Source organism: Telopea speciosissima, chromosome 2 (assembly GCF_018873765.1).
Source record: "Telopea speciosissima isolate NSW1024214 ecotype Mountain lineage chromosome 2, Tspe_v1, whole genome shotgun sequence".
Classification (NCBI taxonomy): domain Eukaryota; kingdom Viridiplantae; phylum Streptophyta; class Magnoliopsida; order Proteales; family Proteaceae; genus Telopea; species Telopea speciosissima.
Genome location: NC_057917.1, coordinates 79,320,181 through 79,334,906, shown reverse-complemented (window position 1 = coordinate 79,334,906; position 14,726 = coordinate 79,320,181). Strand labels below are relative to the sequence as shown.

The following is a 14,726-nucleotide window of genomic DNA, read 5'->3' as shown; positions in this document are numbered from 1 at the left end:
GGGAGTGTTCTTGAAGTTTGCATGTGGTAACCACTTTTATCAACAATGTAAGAGCTCGAGCAATGGGAAAATGATACAAACCAAGAACCGTTCTAGTTCTTTCGTACATACTTTTTGGGAAAGAGAACACTAACAGGTTGTGTGCGGTGTGCGACTCCTGAACTTAGACATAGGGCCGCGCAAAATGATCGCCGCATCCTCAGAGATTTCTGTCTTTTCCATGGGGGGTATGGTGGTCATTTTGCATGATCCTATGTCTTGGTTCATGTGTCGTGCATCGCATGCGACCAAGTAGCAGTCTTTTCCCCTTTATTAGGGGTAATTGGGTAATGCCTAATGCCCAAATTAAAACCTATGATTTAGGCCACATTTGGTAAGCATAAAGTGAAATAGAATTTTGGTTGGTAAAGTGAACTATATCTCAATTGAAGGAAAAAAAACACAATTAAGAGGGAACTTTCCCAAGGTTTGATTAGAAAAATGAAAATTTGTTGAGTTTGCTTCTTTTTCATTCAATTCACTTCTAAACCTTTGGATTAGTGAATTCACTTCACTTTCATTCAATTGAGAATTGCTCAGATTCGGCCAGAATCAGCCAAACTAGCCTGGACTTGGCCTAACTCGGTCGGGCTCATTGAATATAGAATCAGGCTTAATCGAAATCAATCAGTGCTGCTGGTTCCTATCCGATTTTGGAAATCCTATTTCAGATTCGCATTTTCTAAATTCGTGTGGCCAGGGAGAAGCTTATTTTTGTCTTTTTGAGGGTCGCAAAGAAACTTAAGCTGTGTTTGGCATGCATTTTTGTAGTGCATTCTATGTTGATTTCACAATCTTGGATGATAAAAACAATTAATTTTTTTTGTCCGAAAATGAAAAATTGACTAAAAATGTATTCCAAAAATACATACCAAACACAACCTTATTGAATAACAAAATTTGTAATGACTCATTTGTTGCTATTAAATTACCTGATTTAGAATTCTTAAACATTTTTGTTTTGTTCTAAAAAAAAAAAATAAAAGATGAAATAAATAGTTCAAATAAGTAGGTCTTGGAAATAAGGTTGCAGTCTTTTTATATGTCGCTGTTGTTGTGTGTGAGAGAGAGAGCGACCATCACACCAAGGGAGCTAACAGTACCAGAAATAAGGATTTCATTCTCAAGTCCAAAGAAATGGCAAATCCACGTTGAGAAAATGGAAATGCTTCTGTAACAATAATGGGTTAGTAAGAAACTATACCGGTAAGATGAATTATTATTGAGCTTTTCTATTTTCACATAAGAATAATAAATGGACTGCAACTATAATAACCCCTCCCTCCCCCTTGTCCGCCCTGGAAAGACTAATCTTAACCTGCCTCAAAATCAAACAACTCTTCTATGGTAAGAAATGGATGTCGGCACAAAGTCAGAACTCAACTCCGTGACAACCATGCCATGTCCGTTCTATTATTGTGATGAAATGAACTGTGATGTATTTAAGAATCCATAGCCAAGGGTGACCCATAGCCATTTTGGTGTTTCTGTTGCCATTTCCATGCAATCTGCAAACTCTCTTTAAGATCCGTGTATTGGGCAGTCCAGTTGAGCTCAAGGTAGATCTTTGATGGGTCACTATACACTTCAGCATAATCACCAGGCCGACGGCTAAGAAACTCGACTTTGATGTCCACCCCTGTGGCCTTCTTACATGCATCTACAAATTCATTTACGGACCTACCTGCTCACAGAAATGGAACAAAATTATAAAAACACGAAAACTCACTCTAATAAAATGAGCTTATAACATGAAAGTTGTTTCTAGTACCTTTTCCTGTGCCGACATTGTAGATACCAACTTTCGCAGGTGTGGCTTTGGCCAGAGCTTTGACATGAGCATCAACCAGATCCGTGACATCAATGTAGTCTCTGATGCATGTTCCATCAGGTGTTTTATAGTCTGTTCCTTTAACCTAACAGGAAACCAACAAGATATGATTAGTATATCATAAAACTGGAGCATGAACCTAACAGGAAACCAACAAGATATGATTAGTATATCATAAAACTGGAGCATGAGGAGGACACAGTAAAAAGAAATTGTGATTAGTCCACCTTTAGCCCAGGAATGACCCCTAGTGCAGCATCAAAACAAGCCCCGGATATCCGACCATGCTCTCGCAATTCAGGTCTGGGAGATTCTCCTAACCTTCCTTCCGGGTCTGAACCAATAACATTGAAATATCTGAAATTTTTGCATAAAGAAAAATTGACTCAGTCCAAATGTCTGGGCTAAACTACTATACTCGCTCAAAAATTCAGAAATAAAACTAGCAGAAATTTGTTGGTTCATAAAATCAGATTATATAGAAACTGCCATAATTTTAAACGAATATGGCCAAACGTCTCAAAGCATGACTGACAAGAAGAGACCTGGAAAGCTGCACTTAGCTATGCAAGCAAAACCAACACTTGAAGGCTTGACACCAAGTTTGACAAAATTACAGTTAGCACTACCTTGACATGGTCACATTTTGCGCTTGGGCCATCCCTTTTTAAGTAGGGCAATAAAACCCAGAATTGTAAGCAGTTTTCACTTTTCATACCAATCCTCATTCCTCAATGACAGGCACAGCCCAAACAGAAATCAGAAATTGGTATGTTGTTACACAGAAAAGAACAACCATCTCGACGAATAAGCTCTTAATGACAATGAGGTTTACACAATACACATCTTGATAGAGACAAGCCGAAACTAATCTCAATATCATGCATCCACATAGAGACAAAAAAAAACCAACCTCAATATCATGACTGCCATGTCTGAATTTTTTGAGAAGTCAAGGATGATATCCTCGGCCATCTTCTTGGCTTTTCCATATGGGTTAATAGGAACCTGCAATTATGCATAATGAAAATTAGTTCTGCAATAATGCAACTTCAAACAACTCACAAAACCAGTAGCATTCATGTTTCCACTTTTCTTACTTTCATATATCAAAACACAAGAAAAAAAGACACCTATCAAAATTAACAGAAGCACAAGTGAACAAGCTCTAACCTGAGGAGTTCCTTCAGTAATGGGCATCTTTTCAGGCTCTCCATATGTTGCACATGTACTAGAATAGATTAATGTCTTCACACCATGAGCAGCCATTGCCTCCAACACTACCAAGGTATTTGATGTAATATTATGATAATATCTGCAACATAATCGAAGATGACATTTGTAATAAGTGCCAGGATCTGTACAACTTTCTCACTGAAGCTGCAAATTTTAGTTCAGTTTCAAGTGAAATATATTAAGTTGGAAGAAACATATAGCAAGCGGAGATGCATTTAAAAAGCCCAAAAAAAGGAGTCAGCATTTAAAAGGGGTGAATATGGAATTCAAACATTCCCTCCAAAATTTAATTCACACAAAAAGGAAATATTTGAGTGTACTCAAATGTTAAAAAGCTCAAAGAACCAAACAATATTCGAATTTCTGGGTTTACATACAGAACCATTCTGTAAACACATGCTGACAACAAATAAAATATACTAAGGAAAAAAAATTTTGTGTAGAATAAAAACTTTCCCTAGATATGGGGATTCCTAGTTATCATAGCTTCTAGACAACCCAAGGTGTTTGGGGGAGAGGAGGACGCAAGACGATCAAGGTAACCCAAGCGCCCGCCTAGATGACCAAGGCAGCACACTGGAAATGTATTTATGTTTATGGAAAGGATCCACACAGCTCAAGCCAAAATGTTGAGACATATCCAAGAATTCACAGCATAAAAGCAAGAAAATCTAGAAGCTACAATGGAATTGCATATCTAGTTGAACCATATGATACATAAAATATAGAGAAGAAGAAGAAAGAAAATAATATAGTATCAAAACTCTCTGTATGTTATAGAATTGAAGTTGTTATGATAATCCATGGAGCACAAACACAGAACTTAGAACATAATGTAGTATCAAAACTCTGTATGCTAAGAATTCTAGATTCTATGATGGAGCAGCATACTTTTCTGGCCTAACTAATCAAATTAAATACTTTTCTGTCCTAACTAATCAAATTAAAACATCAATAAGGACACTCTGAAAAGGTAATCTGGCATTTTAGAATGCAACTTTCTCCTAACTAGAATGCCATTTTAGACTGCAACTTTCTCCTAACTAAAATCAGTTAATGCAAAAGCCCTAAAATACTGACCCCTCTAACCATTTCATAACCTTCATTGACATAAAGTATCCTGTGGTTAAGAAGAATTGCCACTCTGAGATTCCTAACTTTCTGAAACAAGACCAAAGTCCAGAGGATAAGCACAAAATTGAGGCTGAAAATTAGCTAACATTAACCCAGGCAGACTATCATTCTTCCTGTGATAAAAAAGCACAACTTTTCCAAGATCCAAATTAACCCATTAACAACCTCTCCCAAAACAAATCAATAACCCAATTGATTCTAAATACAGTTAGAACCATTTTTTTTTTTTTTTCACCAACTCTTCCCATACTTTTCCTTTATTCCTAAAGAAATCACTAGCCAACTCCATCAAATTAGGAAGCTGTTCCGAATCCCAAATTCAGGACAGCTAGGGCTGGCACAGAGACTAATGACTTCAACGCCAATGTGCAAGTCAACATTGTTGCCAAGAAGAGGTGCATGTAAAACAGAATAAGAAAACTCAGAGCCGAGTCACACTTAGTTACCAATCAACTATGGGCTCAATTCTCACCAGCCCAATATTTGAGATTCCCAAATAAAAGATTCACTAGATTCAATGAGTCAATTACTATGTCAAATTTATACAACAACTACTAAATCTAATCTCTTATTGACATTTCCACACTTCTGGTAATTAAACTGTCAAAACCATTTTCAGAACATGCTTATTAGCACCCATGGAAGCTCGAAATTATATCAAAGAGAAAGATTCTTTCCAACTGATGTTAGATGGGATTTAACATAGAAAATGTGTAAAGCATACCTTAGAGGCTCTTGTGTGCTTTCCCCAACATAAGCGACAGCTGCAAAATGCATCACAGCATCAAATGCATTTTCTGCAAATAACTTGTTCACCTGTGTGATTAATTAAGGAAAGATGTTCTAGCTCCCCTGTTAAATGCAAAAGGTAGCCTAGAATATTTTCTTTTTTTTTTGGTTAAATGAAGTAGCATATAACTGATGTGTTTAGGATACAGCTTTAGCATCCCCCAAATCGGCATATATGAACTGAAATCGCCCTGGTTCTGGAAATTGTTCCTGAAGAACCTTAATAGCACCAAGATTTCCCCGGGAGAGATTGTCCTGGCAAAATGACAAGGATAAATATTGCTACATGGAATTTTAGATATTTAGCATCTCTTGCTTGAAATGATTAAATTCTATTCTTTATGAATGATAGTTACCACTATAGTCACACGGTGTGAATCCTTCAAAAGTCGAAGTGCAGCATGTGAACCTATGTAGCCAGCTCCTCCCGTTACTAGAACATGTGTTACACCTGGTTCATGGTGGGAAAACTGGAGGCAGAAAAATAGAAGAACAAAGACAACAAAATCTAAGAGATGGAGAAGAAAAAGGTGGAAAGAAGGAAAATGAAACCATTCCATTCATGAAAAGCATTTTACACATCCTGAAGTAAGTGCAACAAATATGTATGTGCTTATAGAGATACACATGGTAATGTTGTAGATATAATTCCACATGTTCCAAACATAACAAACCCATTTATCAAATTTCAGAAGTAATTCTGTCAAAAACAAATAAAGGACAAAGCAACAAGGAATATCTAATGATTCTCCTTCTAGATGTAGTAAAATATAAGTTCAGGACATTTCACAGTGCAATATTTTTTTGTCTTAAGTATGCACCCACTTAGCATTAAGATCATAACATTAAAAGTTGAACAGAAACTAATGGACGGAATCAAGGTTCCTTGTTGCACAGCAATTCATAGCATTAAAGTTGGTGCTTATGCATGGTTTATGAAACAATATAGGAAATCTGCACCAAAATTGAAAAGGTCAAATGAACCTAACCAGAGGCAAAGTAACAATCAGCCCCAGTATGTTAAGCTTTAGAAAGGAACATAAGATGTTTAGTCACATAGACATTCTTAACTATAGTAACAATTGATTAATGGACATCAGACAGGACACAAATAATATCATATCTAATAAAACTTCATTCAAGTCAGCACTTTTTTTAAAGCAATCCAAATCAACAGATACGCACTTAATATCTCACTTCCAGTTCTCTAATCCCTAGGCTTGAAAAATATATAACTATTATAAAAAATCAATTTCATGAGCTTCGTTAAGGTGATGAAAATGTTGAATTAGATAGTAAGAAATATAAAACAGCACAAGTGTTAGTTGATACATGAGACCAGTCAACCAGGAACTTACAGCACTTGGGCTATTAAAACCAGGTGATTGCTTGAGCATAATAATGCACATAGCTGTGAGACAAGCAGCTAAAAGAATTTTTCCAGCAAAATTGCTCTTCCGTTTTGAGTCTGCATAATCCATTCCTGCATGTGTAGAAAAGTAAAAGTTCATTAATAATTCTACAAAGGCAAATGTCACAACCTAAAGTTTTCATTTATTAAAAAAGGGAGCATCTTGTTGTAACCAAGGTGGTGAACTGAGAAGTTGTAACCTTCTTTTGATTACCCCTTGTCTTAATCCCAAAAATTCTTTAAGTCAGGGGTAAAAAAGGATTTTCAAAATAATCTGAAAGTGAATTACCATTATGTCATTCTCAAGAACTGTCATTGTTTTGTGCACTTTTCGAATACACATGTGAAATGACAAGATTTTACCCTCATTGAAAGAAGAAATGTGTTATATTAGAGCAAAAAAATAGAGTTACAACTTCTTTTTCACAAACTGTGGTTACCATAAATTTTTCCCTAAAAAAAACTAGAATCCACTAATTTTCACTTTTCCCTAGAAGATGCAATTTATGTCAGCCCCCACTAATATATACTTGCTAAACCCCTGGTGCAACAACTCACATTCTCAACAAAGAACAACTCCTAGCTCTACCAATTTTGAAATAAATAGTGTGAAATAATGACTTTTATCTATGGCGTCTACATTTTGTTATTTATTATTGCATAAACTTCTTGGTTGAGGATCATAGCACTTTCCTGCTCAAGCCCCATAAAAAATCCAAATATTGTAGCTTTTTAAAGTGAAAAGATACTAATAAAATTTTCTTCACCCAGATTAAGCAACATCAACACAAACGGGGAGGGAGAGAGTGAGAGAGAGAGAGAGAGAGAATCCCAAGCAATATCCACCCTGAATAAGAAAACCCACCTGAAAATGACCAAGATCTGCTGGTCCGCGGCTGAGCTCTGTTCCTGCTGGGACCTAGCATGTGCAAAATTGCTTCAAACAGTATTTATAGAAACTTAATCCTATCTTCAAACTCGACCCTCTCGAATGTGTTCTTGCCGGAACCTACACCACACCATAAAATAAATAAATAAATATTAACAAAGATGGGAAAAATCCCCAGATGTTCTTTGGTAATGACCAGCAAAGAGAAGAGGGTGAGAGAAGGAAAGAGAACGAGGAGAGAAAACAAAAGAGACAGAGAGATGAGGTGCAGAAAAGCATACAAATTTAAAATTTTCAAAGAAAGCAAAAATGTAAGAATTCACCAAAGATAAACTCTAGAAATTCAAATTTATGGATTAGGGAAGAGAGATAAAACACAAATTAAACCAACAAAAGAAAATTTTCAGATTCATGGAAAAGGGACCCAATGAGAGAGAGAGAGAGAAGGAGAGAGTAGCAGAACCGGACAAATTCTTTAAAAAAGCCAAATTTCGACCCAGAAACCAAAGCCACCGAAGGTCATCGAAAATATTCAATTTTGAAGACCAGGGACCCAAACCAAATCGAGGAATTAAAAAAAAATTCCGATGAATATGCATGCAAAAGAGGAAGCAGGAATTAAGATCAGAAACAAACAAACCCTATTTCAGAGAAAGAAAGAGTGAAGGAGAAAACACCCATGAAACATGATCATTAAAAACCTCTCAATATCAAAGAAAACCAACAACCCAACACAATTTAAATCCAAAAATTAAATTTTTACAAAAAAAACCTGAAAATAAAGAGCATTAAAGTCCTTGGGAGACATTAAAAACAGCTCCAGAAAGCTAATCTTCAAGATAGAAAGGCCTTATATTATAGCCCAGAACCCAGACACAAAATCCCAATTCAAAGAAGAAATGAATAGGTTGGGGGAGAGAAGGAATTTTTATATCTGAATTCTGAACTACATCAAAAGAAAAAGTGAAACCCATTAAGTAAGAACAACAAAGACAACAATCTTACATAGAAGTAAGAATTAAAAAAATACCTGGAAATAAAGAGAGGGATTCTCAGAGCAACTCCTGGTCTTTGGGATGGGAGTTTTAATTGAGAGAGAAAAGAAGGCTCTTCTAAATTTCTATTTCGCGAGTTTCCCATGTTGGCAGGGAGCCGGAGGAGGAGGTAGGCTGTAGCTTGTATGCAGCGAATCACTTCAACGACTTTGCCGTCTTTTTTTTTTTCTTTTTTCTTTTTCCTTGGAAAGTTCTCTCTCTTTTTTTAATCTAGAATTATTCTTAATTTTTTGTCATATCTGCATATTATTTGCTTTATTTTTTATAAATATTTATAAGGGTAAAATAATAATTTTTTGATTAAATAATAACTATGTTGTTAGTACTAATCATGCAAGGGTTATGTGTTCTACCAAAAAAAAAAGAAAAAGGTTATGTGATGTGACGTGCGTTATTTTATTTTATTTTATTTTTGGTTGCAGTGTGTTTTATGTGAATCTTCATGTCGGTCAAAACCCAACTACCCAATTTTGGACGGGGAGAAGGGTGGAATGAATTTTAGTTCTAAAGTTAAGACCATGGACCACTATCAGATACCATTGCTTTGGAATCTTTCATAATGTAGAATCACCATACAGTGATATTCATATTTATATGAGGACAGCAAACTCTACCGACTGGATGATTTTCTTATGGAGATGTGTCTATCAATTCTCATTTCTAAAGATTCCAAAGTAGTGGTTGCAACTTGCAAGTCATAGTTCATATCTTGCCACTGCAGCATGAATTTAGCTCGTCTCCAGGGAGGTGTGCGCCCAGGGTGCTGTCAAGGGATATCCAGTGGTTGAGCTGTGCCGCACACATCTCGGTGCATGCCTAGGGATGTGTGCGGTACAACCCAACGGCTGGCAGCGCCCTGGGCGTTCCCTGCTCCCTGGAGACGATCCTGATCTATGCAGTATTGACGTATTGTATCATTTTATCATTTTGTGTTTGAAGTTTGAACAGCAGAAACTATTTCCAAACAATAAAGTGGAACGGTCACAATCTTGCAATCCGACTCCTCTCCTATGATCTGCCTCACCTCCTTCCCTCCCACTAGACACAAACAGAAGTGGACCCACCTCGACAAGTGTTTGGGCAGGGGTAAGGTGATCAATTTGCTCCTATTTGTTTATGGTAGGAGAGAGGGAGGTGGGGTAGGTCTTACGAGAGGAGCCAGACACTCCCGGGAGGGGGGAAAAGTGTGTTTAGAAGAGGTGTCAATTTGTTGGTTCAGTCCGTTTTTGATCGGGTTAAACCAGTTTCAGTATGGTATTAGGTCAAATAGAAACCCAACCATTTTTAACAAGAAAATTAGCAACCAAGTTGGTAGACACCATACCATATCGAGATAGAGGGCAATGCCATATCATTAGAGAAAGATGAATCAATCCATATATTATAGATAGCTTTTGTAACATTTTGAAGGAAAAACCAAACATATCAACCGTACATTCCCCAGATCACCACTCGTTAATTCATTAACAAAACAAAACCTGTTTCTTTTTTTTTCTTTTTTTTTTTTGTGGGTTTTGTTTTTGATTGCTATTAAAGGACTCCCAAGATAGGTAGAACCCTCATCCAAAGTGGAGATTCCAAGAATTTTAAAAACTTTATTCTTAGTTACAAATAAGTACCTTTATTAAAAGAAAAAGAAAAAGATCTCTACTTGGTGGTGTTTCCTACGCTCTCTCACAGGGGTACTGTGAGATGACGCCTCTGCCCCCTGGGTAGATACCTAGACATGCTAACCCATTGGCCCATACACTTGTGTAGAGACCATTCTGCGACCAAGTAGAGATCTCTTGCCTGTAATGGGAAAAGATTCTCACAGCTCCTAGAGTAGGATATCTTCACATAAAATGACATCATTGCCTCCACTATAAGTTACTGTTTTGCCACATCTCATTGATGCGCTCCTCGAGTGCAACTCACGTTCTCATACGTGAACGCGAGCCCAACTCGCGCTCCTTTATATCGCTTACTCAAAAACCCTCTCCCTTTTGTAAAAATCTTTTCTAGGTGAGACTCAATAAGGCTCTCTCTTACTCATTCATTTAGATTACTAAAAAGAATGAGAGAAATTGAGGCCATAAACGGTCCCAAAGATTATGACCTCAGAACACCTTCTTTGTTTTCTTTTGTAGGTTAGTTGTCGGTGGCCTTTCTTTGCAAATCAAAAGAGAAGGATTGGGCAATGGATTCAACCACTTGAAAAAAGCATCTACTTCCAAAAATGGAGAATCTCATTCAACCAACTGGTCTTTTAGGAAAATGATTGATGGTTCAAATGGTCTAACCATGGTCAAGTTTTCTGGTCCAACGTCTTTTAAAACAATGCACTCTTATGGGACCAGGCTGATTTCAATTAGGGTGGCAAGTCTTACCAAACAAAAAAAACAGGGTGCCAAGGGGTATTGGGGTAGGGTATATATGGTTGAGTTATTGTATTATTTTTTCCTTCTATGTGATTTGGGGTTGTTCACCCCTGGGCCAGGGGTACGGGTTTGCAATTGTCACCATTACTTGTTAAAAATCTGATATCAGAGGAAGAGGACAGAGAGAAAGCCTAAGTCAAACAAGGTCAGATAAATCAGGCACTTATAACTATCAAAGAATTGATGTCTAACTGACAGATTTCGTGGACGTAAAACAGTAACCGTCCTCGCTCGCAAGTGCACCATACAATCTTTTCTAAACATAACATTTGATAATACATCACAAACATATATAAGCCAAAAGATTTTCTTTTTATCAACCGATGTGGGACTACACCAATATTTAGAAAAATTCCAATATTAACTTCCCCATGTTCTCATAGGGTAAGAAGAAATGCTTTCGCTCATATCCTTCTTACCCATACCCTTACCCTCACTCTTCAAATAAGGATAGAGTATATTAATGGGTAAATAGTGCCCATTGAAGCCAGTACTACCCCTTCAAGTGTATGTTACAAGATATGGTCCAGTAACAAACTAAAAATAAGGCCCATTAATAGATATTGTTAAATGCAGCTTGTAGTCGGATCTTGATCCTCTAGGTTTGTTGACTGGTACGGTTGTGCGGTTCCCATTTCAACTTCGTAACTTGGGTTACTCTTCATAATGGCTTCATTATCAAGTCTAAATTGATTGCTTCTTTACTTTCAAGATCACTTGTTCTCTATTTTTTTTTTTTTTTTTTTTTTTTTGGGGAAGCAAATTACAAGTACCCCTGGTGTTTGAAACAATAACAATATACCCCCGTAGTTTCAACATTTACATGAACCTCTCTCAACAATTGTGGGACTTACAAATAAACCCTTTCCAAAACTGTTAATTAGTTGTAGGTGGTTTTTTTTTTTTTTCTTTTTCTTGGTTGTAAGATTTAATTAGTTGAAGTCAAACATTCAAAAATGGTCATATTACGTGTACCTCATTACTATAGTTTTACCTTTTTACCTTTACATTTCAAAACCCAAATCCATCTCCTCAACGTTCCTCAGATGAGGTAGTTGTGTCGGAGATCGAGTATCAAGACATCTGAGAGAATGCTCGATCTAGGTGTGTAGGAGGAGAAAATGGGCGTTTGTATATTACAGTGGAAGATGAAAATAATGGGTATTGGATTGCAGTGGGAAGAGAGAGTGGTTTCTTAACTACAGGAGCAGCAGCAACAACTGCAACAGGAGCAACAATAGGCTTGATCGATGGTCATAGAAACTGTAACTGATAACGTATTGGACCCGAATGCACTCTTATGGGGTCAAACTAGGGCTGCAATAGGGTCGGATTGGGTTGGGCTTTTCAAAATCCTAGCCCAACCCCGACTCCTCTTAATTGGGCCCAGACCCGACCCAGACCCTGACTCAGGGCCTTGAAAATCCAACCCTGACCCTGATTGACCCTAATCATGGAGTGGGGGAAGGTAGAGATGCATGGACTGAATTGAGTTGGGCATGGTCTGGGAGAAAAATAACAATTTTACATAAAATAATACTATAATAAAATATATTATCACTTATTATCTTCATATATAATATATTATATAACAAAATATGTATGACATTTAAAGTTTATAATATATATAATATATCAATATATATATATTATAGTATAACTTAAAAACAGGGTCGGGCTCGTGCCGTGCCAGGCTTAGCTTGAGGCCTCAACCCTAACCCGACCCTGAATATCCCCTCCAGCCACCTTGCGCGCATTCCCGCCCCACCCTGCAACCCATCTTCATTAATTCATACCCAAAACCTACAATGCATCTTCTACCCAACCTGCCCTTGTCTACATCTTCTTCTTATACATGTCAAATAATTAGTTTACTGTCTACTACTTTGTCACAGAAAACCGAAAAATGGTTTATCTAAGGGAACCAATTTCCTACAAGACAGGACACGTATAGAAAACAGGGATACCCACTTCAAGAAATTCGACTCCGCTGGGGATCGAACCCAGAATCTCTGGTTCCGTAGACCAGCGCCTTATCCATTGGGCCACGGAGTCATTGTTTAAACATTATGAACTATAATAAACTTAAAATTACTAGAAAGGAAAGGTCAAAAAAAAAAAAAAAACCAATGATGTAGTTAATTTAGAAATGAACAATAATGCAGACAATTAATTGAAAAGAAAACCGAAGGAATACAAAAAAAAAAGGGGAGTTGTTTAAAACTTAGTAGTGATAGAAAAGATTATCTCAATGAACCACATAATGCTAAAATCCATCAATAAAGACCAATAGTAGTTTTCAAGAATGGCAAACCTATGGCAATAAACTAGAAATATTTGAATACTCAGAAGAAATACTTACATTGTCATTCAGACAATCTCATTAAGTCCAATTTCTATAATGGCATCATCTCTTGCCATTAGACATTTCTTGGCACAAAATTAGAGATTTCTTCAATAACTTTGGTAAGAATTTGTTTTTGTAGCTAATAATAATTAATATAGTTTTGTTTAGCTAAACCAAGGAGTAAGGGGTTCATGCACGGTCAAATATTATGGATTTGGTCATTTCGACCCCTCTATTGTCTCCATCCAATTTATTAAAGATATTCAGGAAAGGCAAACCTACGCTAATAAACCAGAAACTTAAGAGAGGACATCATTTCAATTGCTTGACCTATGTATACTGGGTCAAATTCATTCATCTGGCCATGACCATTCGATTGTGTCCCCTAACAACTCAAGTTTACAAAGGAACTACAACGCTTTTTAATTTCACTCTTCCTTCACCTAATTCTTTTGGATCATCTACAAAAATCTCCTTCAATATGACCAGTGGGAGACCGGAGAGAGTAAAACAGAGCATCCCCATGAAACATTTTTCTAAGAAATCAAATAGATCCCTCCCTATAAGCCAAGTGTTCTTCAGCAAACGAAGAAGAGTCACGAGATTTTAGAAAATTAAAATAATGTTTACCATCATCGTAATGATGTTAATTAGATGCTGCTGTCCATCTCAATTCTTCGGGCTACTCTTCTGGTCGATCGACATAATAAATGATATCAAATGACTGATTTAAACTCTCCATTACAAATTCTTGGTGAGAAGAAGATGGCATCAATTCAGCAAGCAATCCAGAAAGGACCAACACTGATACGCACGAAACTCTATACTCATAATCAACATTATAAAGCTTCAAAGGCTCTAAAAAAATATTTTTCCTATAGCTATTTCTAATTTTCTTATGAAGTGGTCACATTCTGATTTATAAGCAGTAGGGCATTTAAATATTAATTAGATTAGAGATGAGTTAGACATTCCTTTTTAGGGGGGTGGTGGTGATATGGAAGTGGTGGTGGTGAGACCATTAGAAGAAGAAGAAAAATCTTGTTTTATTTTTCACATGAAATTACCACTTTACCCATCAAAATATCCATTTGCTCATTAAAGAGCAAGAGCAAGAGCAAGAGCAAGCAAAATCAAATGAAATAAAAATTCTAAAAACAGCTTCTCACTATTTCAGAATTTCTATTTCACTGAAATAAGGTGCAAAAATCAAGCCAATCAATTTCTGAAATAGAAAACACCCCTTGAAATTTAAATAGAAATCATACCAAAGCAGCCTAAATTTGCTAATTAAATTTGGAGAAAGTTCTTCACCACACAGTGAAAATCCACTACACCATTCTAAGGTTCACACACCCCTATAGGGTTTTAGTATACTTCCCAAAATACCCTTCAATGCGCATCTGAAGCCCCGCAGACAGTGAATGTATTCCCATTCACCGTGGCTTAAGGAAAACTCAGTCCATTAAATTTAACCGCGTCAATTTGACACAGGTTTTACTCCATAGCACCTCATCTGCCTTTGTATCAATGCACCAGCATGGACATAATAACCGAACATTGCTGTGTGAACAA

General features: G+C 36.7%; 1 protein-coding gene, 1 long non-coding RNA gene and 1 other non-coding gene across 4 annotated transcripts; 1 reads left to right on the top strand and 2 right to left on the bottom strand.

Annotated features, from left to right (window-relative positions):
- Positions 1–1,133: 1,133 nt before the first annotated feature.
- On the bottom strand, positions 1,134–8,445 carry LOC122649494 (probable UDP-arabinose 4-epimerase 2). Of its 2 annotated transcripts, none has more exons than XM_043842678.1 (11): positions 8,360–8,445; positions 7,306–7,449; positions 6,388–6,512; positions 5,386–5,499; positions 5,177–5,284; positions 4,965–5,056; positions 3,044–3,185; positions 2,784–2,878; positions 2,098–2,227; positions 1,811–1,955; positions 1,134–1,723 (listed from the first exon to the last, which is right to left on the bottom strand). In XM_043842678.1, the coding sequence occupies exons 2-11, from the start codon at positions 7,364–7,366 to the stop codon at positions 1,482–1,484; spliced, it is 1,254 nt and encodes a 417-aa protein (XP_043698613.1). In that variant the 5' UTR covers positions 7,367–7,449; positions 8,360–8,445; the 3' UTR covers positions 1,134–1,481. The 2 variants fall into 2 exon arrangements, with proteins under 2 accessions (XP_043698613.1, XP_043698612.1); XM_043842677.1 differs by lacking the exon at positions 8,360–8,445 and adding an exon at positions 8,102–8,236.
- On the top strand, positions 3,093–3,408 carry LOC122649497. Its single transcript, XR_006331298.1, has 2 exons — positions 3,093–3,218; positions 3,341–3,408. It is a non-coding gene; the product is annotated as an uncharacterized LOC122649497 (long non-coding RNA).
- A 4,341-nt stretch (positions 8,446–12,786) lies between the features above and the next one.
- Positions 12,787–12,859, bottom strand: TRNAR-ACG. The gene has a single exon. It is a non-coding gene; the product is annotated as a tRNA-Arg (tRNA).
- Positions 12,860–14,726: the final 1,867 nt, after the last annotated feature.